At 34.4% G+C, this 21,752-nt stretch overlaps 1 protein-coding gene across 1 annotated transcript in view; it reads right to left on the minus strand.

Annotated features, from left to right (window-relative positions):
- The window catches only part of LOC129803840 (MOXD1 homolog 1), a 45,099-nt gene extending 39,126 nt beyond the window's left edge, over positions 1-5,973 (minus strand). Inside the window, exon 1 of the mRNA XM_055850653.1 lies at positions 5,356-5,973. Coding sequence (XP_055706628.1) covers positions 5,356-5,643 — 288 coding nt within the window. The 5' untranslated portion in view covers positions 5,644-5,973. The remainder of the gene's footprint in view (positions 1-5,355) is intronic.
- Positions 5,974-21,752: the final 15,779 nt, after the last annotated feature.

A 21,752-nucleotide genomic window follows, 5' to 3' on the forward strand; every position in this document is an offset into this window, starting at 1 on the left:
TCTCAACTTTGAGATTTCAGGACAGAACATCATCTCCAGGACAGAATTTCGCTAAACACACAACACACCTTCACACATGTAGACATTGTGTCATTAATAAATCAATTTTAAATGAAATAAAGTATTTTCCTAATAATATTGGGGGCGTGGGGAGTGAAATATATGTGTAGACAGGCTACTAAAAGTCTCAGCAGATTTTCAGACGTCGAGTCTGCCTTTAATCGCAAGAGACAGACGCATAAAATCTGCAGACATATCTGCCGACTTTTAGAACAGCGTCGTGTTGCACTTCGAGAACAAACGTCGGCAGATAATATGAGGACGGTCGGCATATTATCTGCCGACGCGCCGATTAAATCTGCCGATTTCGTGACGAAATCAGCAGACTATTTTTGATGGGCTTATGCACATCGAAAGCCATGTTCACTATTGGACGGTAAAGATGCACACCCTTCACCTCCCACATAGAGGGCTAACCCTAGGGACAAGGCACATCATGTACCCAATCCAGTTTTTAGGAATTCAAAATAATTGCAGGGTCTTTAGCCGCGGAACCGATTCGTCTTACACTTATTACATAAATTTAGATTTTGCATTGTTTTTAAAAACAGTGGGAGGTACCTAGGGTGAAAAGCGAAAAAGTAATGATTAAATTTTTCAATGGACAAATCCGGTGATCGTCGGATGGGAGGAGGTTCAGCCCAGAATAAAAATTCTTTTCTTCCCAGAGCTTTCGATGCTCTACGCACCTTCTTCAGTGGCTGAAGGGTTGAATTTATTCTACATTCAATAATTTTGTTTTACAAAAAATATTTTTACACTCACTCGAAAATGTTAGGCTTTTTCTGGGACTTCGTCTCTATTGGGGACAAGGATGATGTCTTTTTTGGGTACATAGGTACTGAGTTTTCACACTTTTTGACAACTTTACAGCAATTAACAAAAACTTTTAACACTTTTTCCAATAAATAATTTGACTTTTCTTTCTTCTTCTTTTCTGATGTGGCTTCCTTGGAGAGCCTTTGACTTTTCTTTCTTCTTCTTTGGCGCTCTGACTGCGGGGACTGGGGTTTGCTCTCCCCCTCTCTTCCTATCAACTTTCCGTGGACAATGGTCATCTCGTTTTTTGGCGGTTTCAACTGGTCCCTATTTTCAAACTTGTTTTCTAATCGTGTTGCATGCCATCATTTTCTTCCATTTCATTGAGCAATGCAGCATATGCTGCATATGTACCCAAAAAAGACATCATCCTTGTCCCCAATAGAGACGAAGTCCCAGAAAAAGCCTAACATTTTCGAGTGAGTGTAAAAATATTTTTTGTAAAACAAAATTATTGAATGTAGAATAAATTCAACCCTTCAGCCACTGAAGAAGGTGCGTAGAGCATCGAAAGCTCTGGGAAGAAAAGAATTTTTATTCTGGGCTGAACCTCCTCCCATCCGACGATCACCGGATTTGTCCATTGATCTAATATCAACGTCGGTTCCCTACATTATTAAATTTTTCTTTCCTAGAAAATAGAATTGTTTTACATCATCCTTACTTGGCTTGATATGTACCGTATACCCAAGACTGTGAATTGAGAAAACCAACATATCCATAAAATTTACATTTGGAAAATCCGCAGACAAGTTCAAAAGTATGCGATGGTGCCCCAATTTCCCCTAAAGTTACTGCGTGAAATACCTGCGGTTGCTGATTAAATACGCATTAACTTTACTTTTTTTGAAATATAACAACAAAGCTGTTTTCCTTTTAATTCCTAAATTCAAAAACTGAGGGTCGAATTTATTTCTCTATGATTTACTTTAGTATGAATAATTAAATTTTTGAGTCTCTTTCTCTCAGTTTTTATTTTTTATTTTTTCAAGTTTTTTGAATGAATAGAGTAGTCTTGTTTTATTATCTAGAATTAACTTGAATGGCATGGTTTCACTAAGATAGAAATCACTATCTCTTTTGCCGTTTTAGACTAAACACAAACAGACAAACGAGTTAAATTCTCGGGCATTGTTTTAAGTTTCTTGAATATTCTAAAAAGCTACGTAATAAGTAATACTTTAAAAAGTACTGAGATATTATAAAAATATAGAAAATTGATACAATATAAAATTAGTAATCTCATTTTAAATTTTATCTATAATAAAATAGGAAAAGATAGGGGGAACAGAGACAGTATTAAACATGGGGTAGTTTTCACTACTGCGTAAACTACAGAGGGCGAGATATAGGGGGAAGTGGGGCACCTTTGAAAGTGGGGCACCTTTGAATTTGAGATTTTTCTCCTTTGTTTAAGTGGGACTAAGATATTTCATAATGTAATTTAGCTTCTCAATCTGTTTGTGCAACTATGTTATATCACGATAAGACTCAATTTTATTTAAAAATAGGTGAAAAATCTCAATTTGAAAGGTGCCCCACTTTTAAAAGTGCCCCACTTCCCCCTACGAGTGTATGAATTCAGATAAGGATTTTTGTTTATTGAAAAATGGTCGACATATGTCCAAGTAATGTAGACATAAGAATCAGTGTTAACAACTACGCCATGTTTACTACTGCCCCAGTTTTCCTTAAGTCTTGCAAAGGATCAATTCAATTTATTTTTTTAAATCATTTAAAAAAATGTTAATTTTGTTGAAAGAAAATACATGAAAAGGTGTTTCACTGCTAAACCGATTCTTGACTGGATAGGAACGCTTTATCTAACATCATCCGACATTAATAAAAGATAAATAGTCTCCCTGTCAACGAGACAGTGATTTTGATTTTGAGGAACATCTCAGAACCACAAAGATAGCAAGAGGAGAAACTTGTTGTTCTCAACGAAGACAGTGGATCATTCAATGAATTCAAACACTGAAAGATACTCGGACCTGCTCTTGAGCAATTAATTAAATTGATTGCAATCTGCCTTAGTCCCGTGTGTTCTCATCGATATCTCACAATATCTCATCCAATCCATTTCGCAATAATCTTGGCGTGAACAAGAAGTGGATGCCAGAAAAAGTGCCTCATCAATAAATTGCTGTGCAGAAAAATTAACAAGAGAGATTTGTGGTGGATCTTTTTTCGCTGCCTTTTGCATCTAGATATTGCTTCTTTTAGCTCACACACTCATTCTTTAAAACATAGCACTATATTATACGCACTAATGGCATATTCTCGCGATTTGGCGTGTTGGTTTACTTGGGATGCCTCAGTGAAACGCGAAGAGGATGAACAAAATCGCAACCGGTTCCATGGGATCAAATTTGGCGAGACAGTGCAAGAGATTACTCCACCAAGTAGCCAACAGAACCACTTCCCGCCCCAAAAATTGCCGGTAGAAGTGTGGTTTCTCGGGGCCACGGAAATATTGCACGCAAAGATATACTGGTACACTCAGAAAAAGAAATGGTTGAATAATATTTTTACAGATCAATTGTAATCCCTCACGAGATGATCCAAAAACTTAATTTAGGTTATGTTTTTTGTAGTAATTCTTTTAAAATAGTTATAAAAGTTACAATTTCTTTTACTCTTTTAACACATTTTCTGAAAAAAAGTATGTCAGATGCATTAAAAGAATTTTGAAAAAAAAATACAATGTTCGAACCCATATTGAATTTTCAGCTAATGCCCAACGCACAATAACTATTGTTTGTAAACATGTTTTCAAAATTTCCCATGAGAATGAGCGAGATGAATAGATCTAGATCTCACTCACTCTCATCGAAATGTCAAAAACATATTTAAAAATATAAAATATAGAATATAAAAGAAAATAAAAACACAAGCCTTGTTAATTTAAAAATAAATCAGACAGACAATTCCACAATTATTTAATAAAAATCTTTTATTACCTAAAATTTACATTACCTAAACTGAAATCACATTGCAATAATTTACATCGAATAGGCGTAAAATAAGTCCAAAAACTATAAATCAATTTTAACTCCTAAGTATGAAGAAAACCTGAGATGACGAAAAAGATATTAATAGGGGGAACTGGGGCAGTAGTAAACTGGGGTAGTTGTAAACACTGTGATTTTTTTTATTAATTTTAAGACTGCAGAGGATAAAACCCATTTAAGCATTCACAGATACCATGGGGATGTATGTCCACAGATGAATTGGTCAATAAAATCCTAATACTTTAAAAATGAAAATCATTTTTCCCGAAAATGTTGATATTTCGATTATTTTGGTCATTTGGATTTCCACCTGGAAATTAAAAACTGTGTAAAATAATCGAAATGTAGCAATACCAGTTCTTTTCTACATCTTTTAGGATTATATTTATGCATTTACTAGAGAAATTGAGATTCACATTATTTCAAAAGAATTAATAATTGGTCAGAAAACAGCATTTGGGGTAGATGTAAACAGGCAATTTCAATTTCACAAAATGAGTAGGTAAAAGAGCGGGAAATTGACCTTCATGCGAAATATCTATAATTCATAGATTACGAAAAAAATTGGTGGTGCTGTGTTCAATAAAAAATCACATGATGTCAAAATATGGGGAAACTCCACTGAAAAATGTCTTTGATATGCATGATTTTACTTTTTTTGCTATTTTAATTATTCTTTGTAAAAAGTGTCGTAATTTTTTGAAAAATATGCAGTCTTTATATATCTCTTAAGTAATTAAAATAATCGAAAGTGGTACAAAGTTAATTTCAAGGGTGGAAAAAAGGGTGTTTACATCCTCCCCAGAAAGTGTTTACTTCTACCCCAGGTATTTTGTGAAAAGAGAAAAATGCGCAGTGAAACAAATTTTATTTTTATGGAAAACTCAATTGTTTTCCAGCATCCGCATTACCCTTGTTGTATTGCCTATACAAAAGGGTAAAACATTAGCTAAGAAAGATTTTCCAAAAAATTACGGTGTCCTTGGAAAATCACCTCAAATTCGCATCTATCGAAAATGGTTACATGTGCCCCAGTCTCCCCTATATATTTCCTACAATTTTTCTCAGTGTAAACTAATTTATCGAGATTAAAAGTTGTGCAATTTAGTTGGGTATTTTGCAGTGGAACACAACAATATTCTACTCAAGCTCTTTTAGAAAAGAGTCCTGATTTTTTTTTCTACATCGCGTCAATTTTTTTGTGTGCTCTTGTGTGAAATTATCCCGTTTCTATGCTCACAAACTCTTCAATAGGGGTTGAAAAATGTATGGGCTATTGTTCCTTGAACAATTGTCGGTGCCGGAGGGACTTCTTTTTTCAAAACAAGGAATTTCTAGGAGGGACAAAAAAATTCAAAGTTCCAATTCAAGTTCACAGTTGAGGATTGTGAGGACAACTTCCCCATGAATTTAGCAAAATATGTTGAATATCGAAGAATAAAACTAAAAAATGTTTGCTTACCAGAATATGAGCCTTTCCTGATCTATCGTCAATCCATGCTAAAACCAAATCTGAATTTGCCATTTTTCCAGTCTTGTAAGAAAATCCCAATCCGATAAATCCTCGTGTGTTCACTGTAATCCTAAAAATGATTTCTTTGGCTTCAACACTCCACTCCATCAGATACAGTCCATTAGCATCCATCACTTCCGATCGCATCCACTCACGACGCGGATGATGCGATCTTGCTATGACAATTGTCAGGATCTGGATCACCAGAATCCACAGCGATGTCTTCAAGAGCCTCATTGTTAGTAGCTCTCTCACTCTCCCTCTTTACTGCAAAATCCACGAAATTTCACAAACTTCCGCGGTTTGGAGGTAATTCAGTGAATCTCACTCGATCACTATGTGACCTCATCATCGCGACACAACCACTAAACTAACTCGATGGTTTACTCGAGGCAGAAGGTAGAGCCGGCAAGAGGTAGAAACAGAGCTCAAAAGAGCGTTCTTCGAGCAGATGTTTTGCCGGGAAGTGGATGGAATGGAAACGAGGGGCTTTTTCTGGCTTCTTCATCACACTCACACACCAATGCACATCACCGCATATGGATTCCATGATCTCTTTCAACCTGGTGGATTCAGGCATGTTTTGGCTAGCAATTCTCATGAGCAAGACAAGAAAAGATGAATTGGGAAGAGTAGTACTGAAGGGAGAAAGACATTTTTCCGTTGCACCAACGACAATTTAATGGGAGTTAGGATAACGCTAAAACATGGAAAAAAAATGAATGAATATTTTGCCCTAAAAAGACCGAAGGAGATTGGAAGACTTTGCGATATGCTCAAAAATGAGAGAGAGTTGTGCTGTTTTCATTTGAGTAAAGAATTTTGAAAAACAAGTAGTCAAACAACCAATTTTATTCATGTGAAAAACAGTGCAGTGTGGAACAATATTTTTGAGATTTTTCTTTGGAAAAGTTATATGAAAATACTGAAGCTAGGTGGTAAAAATTAAGGATATGATCATCTGTAAATCATCATTCGCCACATCAAACACGTAAGATGAATAAAAAAGCTGTGTTAGGTCCCAAGAATGAGCCCTGAGGGATTCATTAAGATCAAAGGGGAAAAGAAGTTGATCGACCATACCTTATTACAATCTGAGAACGAATTGCAAGGAATTTGAACTAACAGCCAAAGCGTTTCTGAAATTTGTTCCAGAGCAGAGAGTCTAAAATGTTGTAAAAAAGCCCCAGAGCCACCCGGGAGGACCAGAAAACTAAATATGACTCGGAATATGCACAAAATCCTGTACTATTTTTAACAAGGTCAGTAAATTTTAAATAAAATTATCTTTCGATTTCATTACTAAAAACTTCAAAAAAGAAAACTATGTGCCAAGCATGACAAGTGATACCTTTTGCCAGTACCGGATTTAGGTGGGTTCCCCGAGGCTATGGCACCGGGCCCCCACATTTTAAGGGCCTCCACATTTTCAGAAGTTCACAATAGTCACAATGGCCACAAAATAAAAATTATTACAAAAAAGCTACAGTTTAACCTACTTTAAGTATTAACTCTTTAGGCTCCTTTGGGACACTGGGTACCCATGGAAACAACAATTTTTTTAGACTATCTAGAATCGATAAAAATCCGATTCTTGTGGATAAGTACAAACTATAAGGATGTACAAATCTAAGATATTTTTTGCAAGATCCTAATTAACTCCTGAGCTTAGATATTTTTGGTCAAAAATCGTGAATTTTCGATTTTCTGCTTCCTTGGAGATATTGTGACTTTTTTGATATTTCTAGACCAGAATAAGAAAAAAACCTGTCGGGGCCAATAAGTATGATAACTAACAATTACAGATTACATAAATTCGAAAAATAATTTGAACTGAACAAATTTTTATTTTGAGAAATAGTAATTTTAGCCATATTTGGATATATTAAGGCCTCTACACATTGGGAGTAATTTTTGTCAAAAAATTGGATTTTTTAAGAGAATTCTGATGTTTCCACCTACAGCGCTGCAGGCAATTTCCTTCAAAAAAAAAAAGCAATTTTTTGACGAAAATTGCTCCCAATGTGTCGAGTAGAGGCCATTAGACCTGACCTCAAAAATTTAAATCACATTATAGTATTTTTTTTACATGTTTTGAAAACTTAATTTTTTTGCCAAATTCTTGTGCAAAACCTAATTTTCAAAATCTTCAAAATATGCTTTTAAAGGAATTGTTGGTAAAATTTTGATCAACTTTTCTCAAAGGAAGGTACATTGTCGCCTTAAAAGAAGTATTAGGGAATATCTCGCGAAAGCTTTCCTCATTAGGCCCTAAACTAAAATAATCAAAATAGGGTTAGCCTTGAATTCTTGAAAAAAAGAAGAGAGAGCTTCGTAAAGAGCATTTTCCATTCCATTTTTGATCAATTTCCCATAATTTTCTACAAGGAAAAGTTTTCTTGGTGACTTTAGCAAGCTTTCAGCTTACGAAATCCTCCGAAAGATTGAATTTAATTTAAATTTTTAATTTTAAACACATAAAAGAACATTTTTATTCTCGTTTGGGCCTTTCACCTGTATCTGCAACTGTCATATCATAGACAAAAAACCGAGGGACTGTACTGTTTGTTACTCCCTCTGTCCCGAAATAAGTCGTACATTCTTTCATATAAAATGTACTATGCAAACGTACGACTTATTTCGGGACAGAGGGAGTATTTTTTTTTCGATAGAGTTCGAGTCGTTTCGAATAGTAAAAGAAAAGTCGTAGGTGTCACGTAAACTTAAAGTTGCTTAAATTTACCTGTAGCATTGAATAACGATATATATTATATAAAATTTTAAAGTTGCGATTTTTAGGGTCCCCACAAATGGGCATTGGGCTTCCACATTTCTAAATCCGGCCCTGCCTTTTGCAATAATCAGATCCCATTGACATTAAAGTTCGAGCAATGAATTCACGACCATCCTTATTTTGAACATACCACAAGAGCCACAAGATTCCATTTCTTCACTAAATTGATCTACTTGAGAATTTGCCTAAATGTTTAAACGGAATGTCTTTAAATTGTTTTTAAAATAGATTTTTCATCTATTAAAATAATTCATATTTAAAAAATATCCCTTTCCACCGCCCTAGAATGTACTATTTTTAAACAATAAAAAATGTTAGTTGTGGTTAACCCCTTGGAAAATAAGGGAATCTGTTGCAACTGAAAATATGGTTCAACAGCCGGTTTTCATTGTGCTGCCAAGGAGGAAATCAAAAACCACGTGATTCAAGTTTTTCTTAAGTCAAACGAAATATTTCCTCCCATGTCGCGGAGACAAGAATCAGCAAAAAGGGTAGAATTAATTTATTTTACTGTATTGATTGCTCTGCAAGTCTCCGTTGCGACCATGTTGTGTTGCATGATCAGAAATCATCACTGGACGTTTCTCATAATCGCATTAATTATAATCAAGTGATGTTAGAGAATTCAACATTGTCTGGTGTCTATTTCCCCGTTTCACCTTCTTCATCTCGCGCGCCAAACGCATCAACAAGAACCAAAGAAAAAAGGGTTCTCGATGGCAGAATTGTGAGCAGAAAAGGCAATAAGAAGTATGAGTAAATATGAAATTATGGAGAATTAACTAACTAGAAAGAATTGACGATTGTAAGATGTTTTTGTGCTATTTCTGAGCTTATTCTTCTTCCACTTTTGCCGTTCTTGTTCTCGCAATTGAACATTTTTCAGACGGTTGGACACTTCATGCGGAACAATTTTGAGCATAGATGGTATAGAATAGAATAAGTAGCCAACTGAAAAAAAAGTCCCGCCAAAAAAGGTGTAAAATCAGCAAAAGAAAAAGTTCGAAGCAAACATCATTCACTGACCAAATCAATGTAATTACTCCAATTTGCCGTAGACTATGAATATGTCCCAAATTGATGATAATTCGTACCTCTTAGCCAAAGCGATTGCTGTTGAATACTCTGCAAATAGCAGAAGAAAAACTATTGAGGATATTGGAGACTAAAGTCAGCATTCAAGAAGCACATAATCAGGGAGGCGTCACGTAGTACAAATATATTTAAATTTATTGTATTGGCGCTTTTTTGTAAACAGCGCCACAAACAAGAGAGATGTTGCGGCGAGTCTCCGAAGCTGAAGTTTGTCGTCGTTGCGCGCGGATTCCAAACGTCAATTGAAGTTGACTTGGGAAAATTTTTGAACTTTTTTTTTGAATTGTCCTGTGAAATTAGTGGTAAAACAGTAAGTACGTGAACTGGAATGCAGACATGTATTGTCTGGCGAAAAACTGCAGGAGCAAATTTAGGGACAATCCCTCAACATTGTCCTTCCACAGGTGAGTGTTTGAAGGGTTTGGAAGTCTCGTTTAAAGTTGTTACACACGCGTTTTCTTTGCCTTGGCTTAGTAATTTCTGTATCATTAGTAAGCCAATTTCATAATCTATCCATCTGCGGTTTCAAATTGTGTGTAACAACTCGATTTTATACAATATTTGGCCAAAATGTGAATGCAACGCATTCTGGTGAAAAAATGAAAATGGCTGACCAGTGGCGTAGAAGGGCTCTTTTGCAAAATTTGTTTAAAAAGTCGTGTTGTTTTTTTCTTTTCGATAAAACATATTTAATGAATAATGGAACTTATATCTAGTAAAATTGTGTTGTATTTTCAGTTTTCCATCTGATGAACATCAGAAAAGTGTGTGGAAGGAGCGGTTGCAAATTGAGGGACATATTTTAAAGAGCAACCGTGTGTGCAATTTGCATTTTGAGGAAGAGGACTTCTACCTACAAAAGCATGGCAAGAAACTGAAGAAATTTCTTAAAAAGGGGGCCGTTCCAAAGGTAAAAATTGCAATCACAAATATTTTCAATTGTATTGAGTTCAAGTATTTTTTACAATGTAATCATTTTGGAGGGATGTCTCCGGTGATTGCCAATGAAATGGTTTTTCACCCTCTGATGAAAATGCTATTTCCATGCCCCCGGAGTTTTTGGACAATTGCAATGATTGCAATACTATATCGCTATTCATTATTATTTTTAATCGCTCAAGCTCTCAGAGAGGATCCAATAAATTTTTACAGTTTTGGAGCTCAAACGATATGACATATCAAGTTTCGCTTTTCAGTGTCTCCCTACGTAAAAACATTATCCAGGGACGTTTTTCTTCCCCCACCACCCACTTTTATTTTGAATTTTCTGTCTTTGTTTTAATTTTCCGTATTTGTTCTAGATGTACGTGCCTGACTTCCAATTTTGAAAGTAGTCTGGCTAATTCTCAACATGATAGCGCTTTAGACATTTAGATTCTCCCTCAAAAGTTTAAAAAAATTTCTTAAAATTGCTTGTATATTCTTCTTAGAACTAGAAGAAATCTTGAATAAGTTTCATTTCTTAAATAATGCATTATTTTTCTATGCTTTAGACACAAAATATTTTCAATTTGTTTTCTTTCTATAATCTAAGTTATGGGAAAGGCTCATAATTTTGTCCAGTTTCTTATTTTGGTCACTTTGAGGATAACATTGGACACTAAAAATAAATTGATTAAAATGATGGATTTTTATTCCAATATTTGATGAAAAATGAATTCTATTTAAATATTTGTTCTTTTTGGAAGATTTTAACACTAAGTACGTTAAATTGGAGTGGAGAAACAAAGGAGCATCATCTCTACGAAAGAAATGTAGCGAAAACAATAAATAAAATTGTCAAAAATCTCCCCTACTCTTCAAATTAATTATGAAGACACCAAATTTGATATCCTCTTATCATGGTCAAACTTTTCCAAAGTGTTTTTAATCAGTCCCTGATCGCGAATAAAAAGTGATTAAACACCATTCCAACCCCCCCCCCCCCGATTTATTTCATATATACAAAAATTTTGAATTTAACAGTAGAGTCTCTTAAATCTGAAACTCTCAAATTCGAACGACGCTTGGATTCCAAATGTCAATTGCGGGGTTATGTTAAAAAAAATTCGTGTTCTCTGAATGAATAAAAATCATATTTATGTGCTTAAGTACGGGAATTTGATTAAAAGTACAATTTAATCTCACATGAAACATTTAATTTAATCTCACGTTGGTTTTGAAAAAAATCGTTCGAATTTGGGTGGTGAGAAATGTTAAAAATACCCCCCGAGCGTTCAAATGTGGAAGACTCTACTGTATTCCCAAATTTTTCTGTGTAACGTGCTCTCAATTGAGCTCCAAATCGAGTTTAGCTGAATTTTCAATGGCCTTACATTAAAAATCTTACCGCTTTAAATTTTTATTTTATAATTATTTACTGATTTATAGATAAAACATTTTAATTATGAGGAATTAGCAAATAGTGCGAGTGGTAGCGCAAATGCAGATCCCTCTTCCAAATTCAACACTATGATCACTGAAGACTCCGCAGACTTCCTCACACAGACAAGTTATGAGGAACTAGCAAATAGTGCGAGTGGTAGCACAAATGCAGATCTCTCTTCCAAATTTGACAGTATGACCACTGACTGTGAAATGATGCTTTGCGACGACGGTGATAGTGACAATACCACTTTAGATGCGCTCTCTGACGAGAATGTTTCTTGGGATCCCTCACATTTTGTCTTGGATGGTCCATGTGCTCCATGTCCCGAAAAAAAAGATGGAGCTGATACCATGGAGCATAAGCGTTCTTATAATCAAAGTGAAGCTCTTCAAATAGATATTGAAAGATTGCAGAAGAGAATTCGGGCACTTGAAACAAAAAACAGGACATTGACAAGAAATATACAAAGAAAACACAAACAGGTGATTCGACAGAAGTCCGAAATACAAAAATTGAGGGCCATCATCCGTAAGTCAAATAAAAGAGCGAATGATATTTCGAAGGAAGACTTAAATTCTTTGCCTCCAGCCATGAAGTGTCTCTTCCAAAGAATGGTAGCAAGGAATAAAAAGAAGGGGAAAAGATACACTGTTCCATATAATGAGGATTTAAAGCGATTTGTCGTACAGATGGATTTTATGTCACCAAAATGTTACAGGTACTTGTGTTTTTTTGTGGAATATTTTTTGAGTATGATTTTTAAATACAGTAGAGTTCCTCAAATTTGAACAATATTTTCAAAAACGTAACGGAATTCATGTGAAATACACTTTCCCTAAATTAAGAAAGATAACTTTAGGGATTATATCAATGTAATTTATTGTTAAAGAAATGGAATTTGTTGAGGAAGTTAATATAATACGATAATATTGAGGAAACACCAGAGAAAAATAGTTCTAATTCAGACTCCATGCAAAACTTTCTTAACGTAACCTCAAATTTTACATTTTGAACTCAACCGTTGTTCAAATTTGAGGAACTCGACTGTAATTACACTTACAGCAGACTCGCTGATTCGTCTCTTTTGAGTTCGGTCTAGTTTTTAATTTGGGCATCAGTTAAATTTGAAAAAAGTTTATCGACATTTTTCAAGTTTGATTATGATTAGCTAATGAAGCAAATATACTCAAATTTGTTCTGGTTTGTCATAGTTATGATGTGATTTTGCATCGTTAAGGGGTTTGTCTTTAAATTTATAACAAACATGAATATACAATCTCAATATGAGTATGCAAATGAACAAAACATCGTCGATTTTACACTCGAATTTCTTTCTATTTCGAGTTACATTTTGGTCTCAAATGCCCGAATTTGAGAGAGCCTACTGTATTTTTAATTTTTTATATTCGTCATATTTCAACTCTTTTGGGATAGCAGAAAATAAAAGAGAATTTAAATGAGAAGTGAAAGTTTATATTTTATCAGTAAATGCATCAAATTTACACCGGGAAACAACTTTACAGATCTCGTCTATTAGTCTACTAACGTCGAAATTTACGATGCATCTTTGTATAAAGGATGTCATGTCTCGTAATTTTATTTATAAGCTCTGTTTAGGACTAGATTTCATATACAGTGTATAATGCTTTTGCTCACTGCTTTTGTTAGACGTTTTTATTACTTCTCCAAGAAAAACTTTAAACCAAAAGTATGAAAACGGGAAAGTGAGACATTCACAGAGGATGACCAAACTCACTGAGCATTTGGTAATCTACATCTAGAGCAAATTTAAACAAAATGGTTCTTAAGAATCCGGCCAATATAAATTATATTCCACTTTTCCGTTCATTCAAATTCATTAATAAAAATGATTAATTCACGTAATTCAGAAATGGTTCATGTTTAGATATTCTTTCGTTGCAATTTCTATTCACTGTAGAATACATTCTGGCGCTATAACTACTTTCCACGTGAACGTAAATTTTATCAGTACATATAGTTTTTATCAATTAAAGAATTAACTTATAAATGAAATTTTGACAATATTATATAGATTCTTCAGAAGCGAATGCGACAACGCAGTGCCTAGTTGTAGAACAATAGCAAGATGGTACCAAAATCTTCAGTGCGACCCTGGTTTTACCGGAGAAGCTTTGCAGACATTGAAGGCTTTGGTTGAAAGTGAGCAAGCTGCAGGACGAGCTGTCGTGTGCCAAATGGTCTTTGATGAAATAAGTATATTTTCACAATTTCAAAAAGTCGGAGATAGGGAGTATGGGATGGCCCAATTTGGTGCATTGAAGAAAGCTGATGGTAATCCTGCCTTGGCCACCCAACTGTTGGTATTCATGGTGGTGTCCATTGACCAGAAGTGGAAAATACCCATTGGGTATTTTCCCTTCTGGTCAATGACTGCGGAACAAAAGGCCGACATCATCGTGAAGGCTGTCTATCGAGCCGAAGAGGCAGGAGTGAAGGTATTGGGCCTCACCTTCGATGGAGCTCCTATAAATTTGGCTGTAATGCAACTTCTAGGAGCCGACATGAGAAAGAGTTGCAGCATTGCGGAGTCCTACAGATGTGTCATTTCGGATGATGAGGCACAAGTCCACCACGAATTGTATCTCTTTCCCGACCCTTGCCACATGGTCAAGCTCGTCAGGAACACACTTGGCGAGTATGACCTTGTGGACAAGGAAAATAGGGATATCAATTTTAAATTCGTGGTGGAGTTATTCGAACTCCAGAGAAGTGGATTCTTGACAGGATTGGACCTGGGCACCAAATTGAAGAACTTCCACATTCTATTTCAGAATAAGAAAATGAATGTGGAACTGGCTGTCCAGGTTCTCAGCCGCTCTGTGGCAGAAGCGCTTGACTTCTGTCGGGATGTCTTGGTTCTTCCACAGTTTGCTGCGAGCCAGGGGACATCACATTTCATCCGGATGATGAATGATATATTTGATGTCCTCAATAGCCGTAATGATGCACATCTTGGGTAAGCATATTTTTTCCCACTTTATAAAACCCCAATTATTTGAAGAATCTCACTGTCTATTTTTTATCTATCTACACAGTAAAAAAAATTTACAAGCATTATGCATGATTTTTTTTGCACGAGAATTATACTTGTGAAGTTTATGTATTATCATTTTTGTGTATTTTGATTTAAAGTTGTGTTTTAATATTGTTTAATTAATAATATAATATTATTTAAAATGGTTTCTCTTCTATAAGTACAACATTTTTGTTAAGTTTATGTGTATAATCTATTAATAGTCTATGTATTAAAGAAAAAAATATGAAGGGAAAAATTTGAGTCAGTTTTCCTAATTTACATGATGTTTCCTTGTTTTCTATTATTACATAATTATTCCCCTTTTGTATGACTGATGGACATAACATTTTAATAATCCCAAGTATGGATTTTTTTTTATTAATCGCAAATGAAAAATTTTACTATTTTCAATTGGATAAAACCTAAGTCAGTTAAATATTTAAAATATTTTGACTCCCATAGGTTTAAGAGTCCACTCTCAGATGCAAATATATGTGAAAGGGAAATCTTTTGTAATGAAGCCGCAGAATACATTAGCGAATTAAAAATTCGTAAGAAGAATGGATGCCAAAGAATTATTGATTCTGCGAACAAAATGGGCTTTATCGGCATTATTATATGCCTCAAAAATCTCCCTCATATGTACAGAGAAGTAAAGCAGGATCTTACTGGGGGAATGAAAACCTACATGTTGAATCAGGACCATATAGAGCTTTTCTTTGGATCCATTAGGACTAGGCTAGGAGCCAACACTAATCCCAGTGTCTTGCAGTTCCGTTCTGCATACAAGAGGCTACTGACCTATGTCCAATTGGAAAAGAGATTAGATGGGACAAATTGCCTTGCATCACTTGATGACATCGTTGTTTTAAAAGTCAACACAAGTCGGAGTCTAGATTATATAAACAACGACGTTAAGGTATATGAAATAGTCATTCTTGTAAATATGAAGTATAACAAGGGAAGAATCGGTGCATTTTGAATCTCCCCCAAATTTAAAGTTATAGCAATCCTGAATTAGAACAGAAATTTTATTAATAAATGTAAAACTTGATTCAGATGGAGAGCAGTTGTTGTAATCCCCTAAGCAGTTATAAGCAATCCTAAAAAACATGGTTTGGGTTGGTGGGGGGGGGGGGGGGGGGGGGGGGGGGGGCGTGAGTTGTGAGGGGAAATTATGATCAAGTGAATGATCCTTAGCTCAACTTATGGCAGGGAGGGACGTGACCTGAAGTTTCCAGTCGTTGTACCTAACCGTTTAGCCTCTGGCTCTGGTAACAGACGGACGGATAGACAGCTGGATAGACGAACAGACGGAGAAACAAAAAGACAGACGGACTTACAAACACCTTAACATAATTTCTCAGAAATTGCCTAAAAAAAAATTTATTGAAAAAACTGGTTGCAGGGGAGAGGAAGCTGAAAATTTTGAGCAGTTAAAAGAACGAGGAATTATATATTACTTACTACACTCTCAGTAAAGGTTAAGCAGTAATTATGTATTTTTTTCTTTACTTTTTGCTCAATAGCCAAACAATTCCCGCCATACTTTTTACACGGAGGAAGAAGTGGATCAAGAATTTGCGGAAGATGAAAGTGATGATTTCCTTCAACATAGTTCGGAGGAATTAAACCACGAAACTCAATTAGCGCTGCAATTCTCAGTACGACAACTTATCACAAAAATGGTGAAGAAAGTTTCTTGTGAACTCTGTTGTTCAGCCCTTACACAAAACTCAGGTGACCCTTCAGATTTTATTCTTAATGTCACTGAATTGTGCGAGATCTTTATTCGCAAAACGATTGAGAAGGACCGATCATCATTCCTGACTACTTTCAAGGTCAGTGTAATGCTCAATTCCATTTTAAAGGAACTTAAGGATAATGCTTTTGAGCACAACCTCTACCACTTCCTTGAAAATGTTGATCATTACATTAACCTCATAACCATATATGTGACAAAATATGCCAACATACGAATCCGCAAGCAATTGCAAATTTTCAATGAAAAGGATTCCATTAGAAACAAACTTCGATGCCTTACACACTTCAAGAATATGTAACGCAAGATTTCTAATAATATTCTTTCGTAATATTTTTGGAGAGTCTAAAGTGCCAGATAAATCGTCAAAATTGGAATAATCATGAAAGATACTAACAGCAATATCAAAGCAATGACGATGGACATTATTATTAAAATTGCAGGATGAGAACAAGTGTATGCTGCAGCATCAGTAGCAAGGTATCTCTACCAGAGATCCAAAAATGAGGACTATATAATTCAGCAACGATTAAATAAAGCACGTCATGAATTCTAATGAACATACCACGGCTTGATCAAACAGAACGAATTCTGCAAAAGGAATCGGTTTTACACACAAGTTATTTGACCAATGACATGAATAATTAAGAGCTTGGGCAGTTGAATGCTTCCTATGGCAAGATCTGAGATTTTTTTCTTCAGCTGGAGGCTAAAATAGAAATTCTTATTGCAATGCTGAATATACAGGAGAAGTTGCATGCTACAGAAATAAAAAACCACACTACTCCAAATGAACATAATCTTCAATGCAAGATATTATTTCATATGTTTCCAATGAGTTTCTTTACAAAATATTTGTAAGATTCCAGTATAATGACAGCGATGACAGCCCTGCGTCTCCTCTTTTAGATGGATATTTTCTCATGCCTTCACTACATATAAATAATCTTGAAATAGTGTAATACTACAATGTACCAATTACAAGAAGTTTAACAATACGAATATTAATTATTATATGTTGAAGATCGTTTAAGAAGTTAAAGGTAACAGTATTTTGCAGAACCAGTAAGATTCGATTTTGAATACAAAACTATATGGAAGTGTTTAAGCGGAAGCAGGATAATTTGAAGATCTAACTTGTCGTTGAGGAAGAATTTGAGGGTTACAATTTGCTCGATATGAGCATAGAATTGAAATGGATTTATTAATACGTAACTATGAAGGATTAGGATACAAAATCGAGGTGAAGTAAGACTAGCATGATGAGACTGGCACTAGAGAAGATACACAGACATGTAAATACCAAGTGTATATCTGGATATGTAAAATTTATAAAAATGATGAAAGAAAACATTTCTTTATGCTATCTATGCATGCACAACCGTTTGTTGATCTTTCAAGGTGTTAAAGGTCAGATCTAGGGTTTTTATTTTCGATATTTTTCCAGTGGTACTTAAACTGTTAAAAAAAAAAGTTGGACATCAAGGCATACAACGTCTGTTCATCGTGGTCAATTAAATTCTAAAACAAAGGACTACATTTCTAAGCACAACGAAGCGCAAATACTTTTTTTTTAATATCGTGAAAAGAAATGAATATATAAGTAGGACAGTTATGAAATAAATGAAATAAAGATGTTCATGTGTGATTTTAAATATCCTCTACAATTACTATTATACTGCAATAATGAAAATCAAGACATCAGAAAATATATGAATTTAAATATAATTCTTATTTTATAATCCCTTAGAGTTGTTATTTTATTCTATCACATGGAGCATATTTTTGAGATTTTTTATTAACACTAAACCTACCAAGACCGGTCAAATTGACCGGTTTAAAAACTTTTTAAAATTAACACATATTTAGACGGTACAATGTCACTATCAAACTTTGTGAATTTTCTAAAATATGTATGTAATATATTATTCAGTGTTTAAATTTTAATTTTTTTCCTCTTTTTCAAAAAAAAATTAGTATCCTATCTAGCCCTGTCTATTATTTGACCGGCCGCACTAGAAAAAAAAAAAACTAAAAACGGTCGGTAGGTTTAGTGTTAATCAAAAATATTGCTATTGGAGAACATAAAAAATAAATTGTCACTATGACACTCTAGCAAAATGATAAAGAAATTCCATCTCTTCTAAGCTTTGCTTTACTTTAAATGCATATCAAGTTTTATAAGAATTTTGTCTAAATTACTATCGATTATTGTTCAGATAATCGCATTGAATGAAAATTCCATAATCTTTCTATCACAAAATTGCAATGGGTTAAAATGATAATAAAACTGGATAAATAACTGAAGTTGCGATATTAAATACATATTTATTAGAATCATGGTTTTACTAACTTCAAAAAAATATCTAAGAAAAAGTATATTTTACACACTACGCCACTGTCTTTTCGTTAAATCAAATTATTCAAAAATCATGTAACGTCCCTAGCGACATCTGTGACTCATTCCGAATATCACGAAATGTAAACAGCGACACTTTTCAGAGCTCCGTGTCCACCCCCTGCACATAATAAATAATTTATGAAGAGTTTATGGAGTGTTCTTTACTCATACCCATTGACTTGGAATTTATTAACTGTCTTGTCCAGAAGATCAATCCTGAGCAATTTGCGCTCAATTCCTGTGACACTGGATGAATTTCCTGCTTCTGTCGTCGTTAAATTTACGTCTTGTTCTAGGTATATTGATGGACTCCACAGATTTCTTAAACTCTATACATAATGCCATAGAATCCTAGTCCATTCATATTCATTCAGTGGGACAATGCACATTTATATTACGGGTTAGGAAACGAATCTCACTAAATTCCTTTAGTATATTATGACAAGTGAGAGTCTCCTGTGTCGAAAGTGTTCAATATTTTACGTATTGACTTTTATTCACTACTTACCTAGGGGAAAGTGCCCATGCTTGATACGATCCAAGCTTAATAATAACTATTTATTTTCTATGTTAATCAATAGTTATGACTTATCGCAATATATTTCAATAGCTGGTGCTAAGCCTCACATTTCCTAAAAAAATTAGGATCCTAGCTCTTTTTCCTAGTTTTACGAAGCAAAAATCAAAAGTAGGTCCAAAACTGTAATTTTGATACATGATATTTTATAAGTATTTCTTAATTAATGTCGCTGTTCAGGAAAACTACTATCATAGGCACATAGAGGGTTCATCAGTATTAATATTTATGTAAAAATATTTTTACTTGGGGACACTGTTTTTGTGGGTGGTGGCAAATTCATAAATTCTACCTGTGTCCATCCTATATTTTAAGAAGGGCCCATGAATGATAATTTAATTGTGGCAACTCTATCATTAGATGTGATTCTTTCATAATTACACCTATTGTAATCCGCCAATTTTATCGACAATTGACATAGCCTTCAACCCTGTTGCCTGAATTTTAAGGTTACAGAGTGACATTTTCATGGACTCAAAGTGAAAAAATGGTTTTCGCTAGTGCCCTAATGTCATAAAAACACGGCTTAGAAAAATTACATAAAAGTGATTTTAAAACTAATAATAACCAGTCGTACAAACGATTTAAGCAGATAGATTAGAGTTCCGTCTAAATATTGATGTGCATTTTTTTGTATCCGGTGAAATTTTTACAGTAAAAATGGGTCTCCGAATTGACGAATCAATTATTATAGGAAGGCCCCGGACCCAACTTGTATAAAAATCGCCACTGAATTTCTATTTTCTTCTTGAGGAAAATCTAAGGATTTCCAGGAACTATTTGAGGTTAGATTATGAACCTAATAAGTGAGACATTTTTTTGTCATAGTGCAAGAATCGCTTCGGTTTGTGTGTTAATCAGAAAATAATCACAAACCTTGGACATCATTTTACAGTATCAAGCATGGTCACTTTTCCCTATACCTATATTTTAAGATTATTTGCAAAATTCATATAGTCATTTTTATGAAATTTAAAATATATTGACTCATCTTTTTCTGCAAGACTGCATTGTTTCAAAATTAAATCAAATTTATTTTCACCTTCTCTACCATACTCTATTTAATTTTCATCTGTGAGTGAGATATGGTAGAGGAACCATTTAATGCTACCCCTAATATATATTTTTTTATTATTTCGTTGTGGAGAAATATGGGATGAATAACTATGTGTATACTTTCTTGTTCCTTAAGATCTCCTGAACGATTCTCTCGAAGAATATCACGCAAATTTCTGAGATATCCTAAGATTGGTAGAAATATTTTATGAAATTTGTTTTTTTTTTGCTCAATAATGGTAGATCCTTAGAGGATGTTGGTGTCAAAGCATAATTTGTAAAAGAAGACTGATTCTAACTAAGAATAATTTCTCATAACAAACTCAGTGGAATACTTCCTCAGAAATTTTCAAAACTATAGAGTTAATGCCAAAATAAATTTATATCAATAAAAATTTAGATTAAAAAAAATGAAATAGTTTTACAAAAGTGTAGGGTAAGGGCTCATAATTTTGGACAGTCTGCTTATAACCATCGAAGTTCCAAGTTTGAAGTGTGATATTTTCAATACTAATTGACTTTTTTGTTACTCTCTTTTCAGAAGGGTTGTTTAGAAACTTAGCAAGCTATTTATCATCTTATTTTTTTCTAAAATTAGTTTTAATACGTTTAAAAATGAATTGATATGTAGAGGTGAATTTGGCTCTTATTTTGGACAACTTGTTTATTAATTTGTCCAACTTGGCTGTAAATTTGGACAGCTAATCCGCCTCAATAGGATGCCCATTGTTCTTCATTTGATGAACCAATCTTACCAAGTCCTCTTCCTGTTCATGTAAGGGAAACGTAGAATGTCACAGAAGCCCGGAAACTTTCCATATCATTCATTAAAGTGAGTTGACTTCGATACTCCAAGTACGTGCGGATTCGCTCATTCCCTGACCTTTCCGGGAGCCTTTCAAGGCATTTCTCGCTACATCTCTTTCGTAGAGATGATGCTCCTTTGTTTCTCCAGGCATTTGTCCAACCTAGTCATCACAAAAGCTAAAACTTCACGAAATTTCGTGAGAAAAACACCTGTCCAAAATAAGAGCCATCACCTCACTGGTAAATGTCTTAGAAAATTTCCCATTTTTCACACGAAAAATCTAATTCACAAGGCAAATCTCGCTTCAGATCAAATGTACAAATCACCACTAACGTGAATCAACACAATATTCAATGAGTATTCAATAATATCACTCAAAAAAAGCGAAGAAACATTGTTAGTACTTCACCACAGCTAAATAAGACTG

Source organism: Phlebotomus papatasi, chromosome 2, assembly GCF_024763615.1.
Source record: "Phlebotomus papatasi isolate M1 chromosome 2, Ppap_2.1, whole genome shotgun sequence".
In the NCBI taxonomy this organism is placed as follows: domain Eukaryota; kingdom Metazoa; phylum Arthropoda; class Insecta; order Diptera; family Psychodidae; genus Phlebotomus; species Phlebotomus papatasi.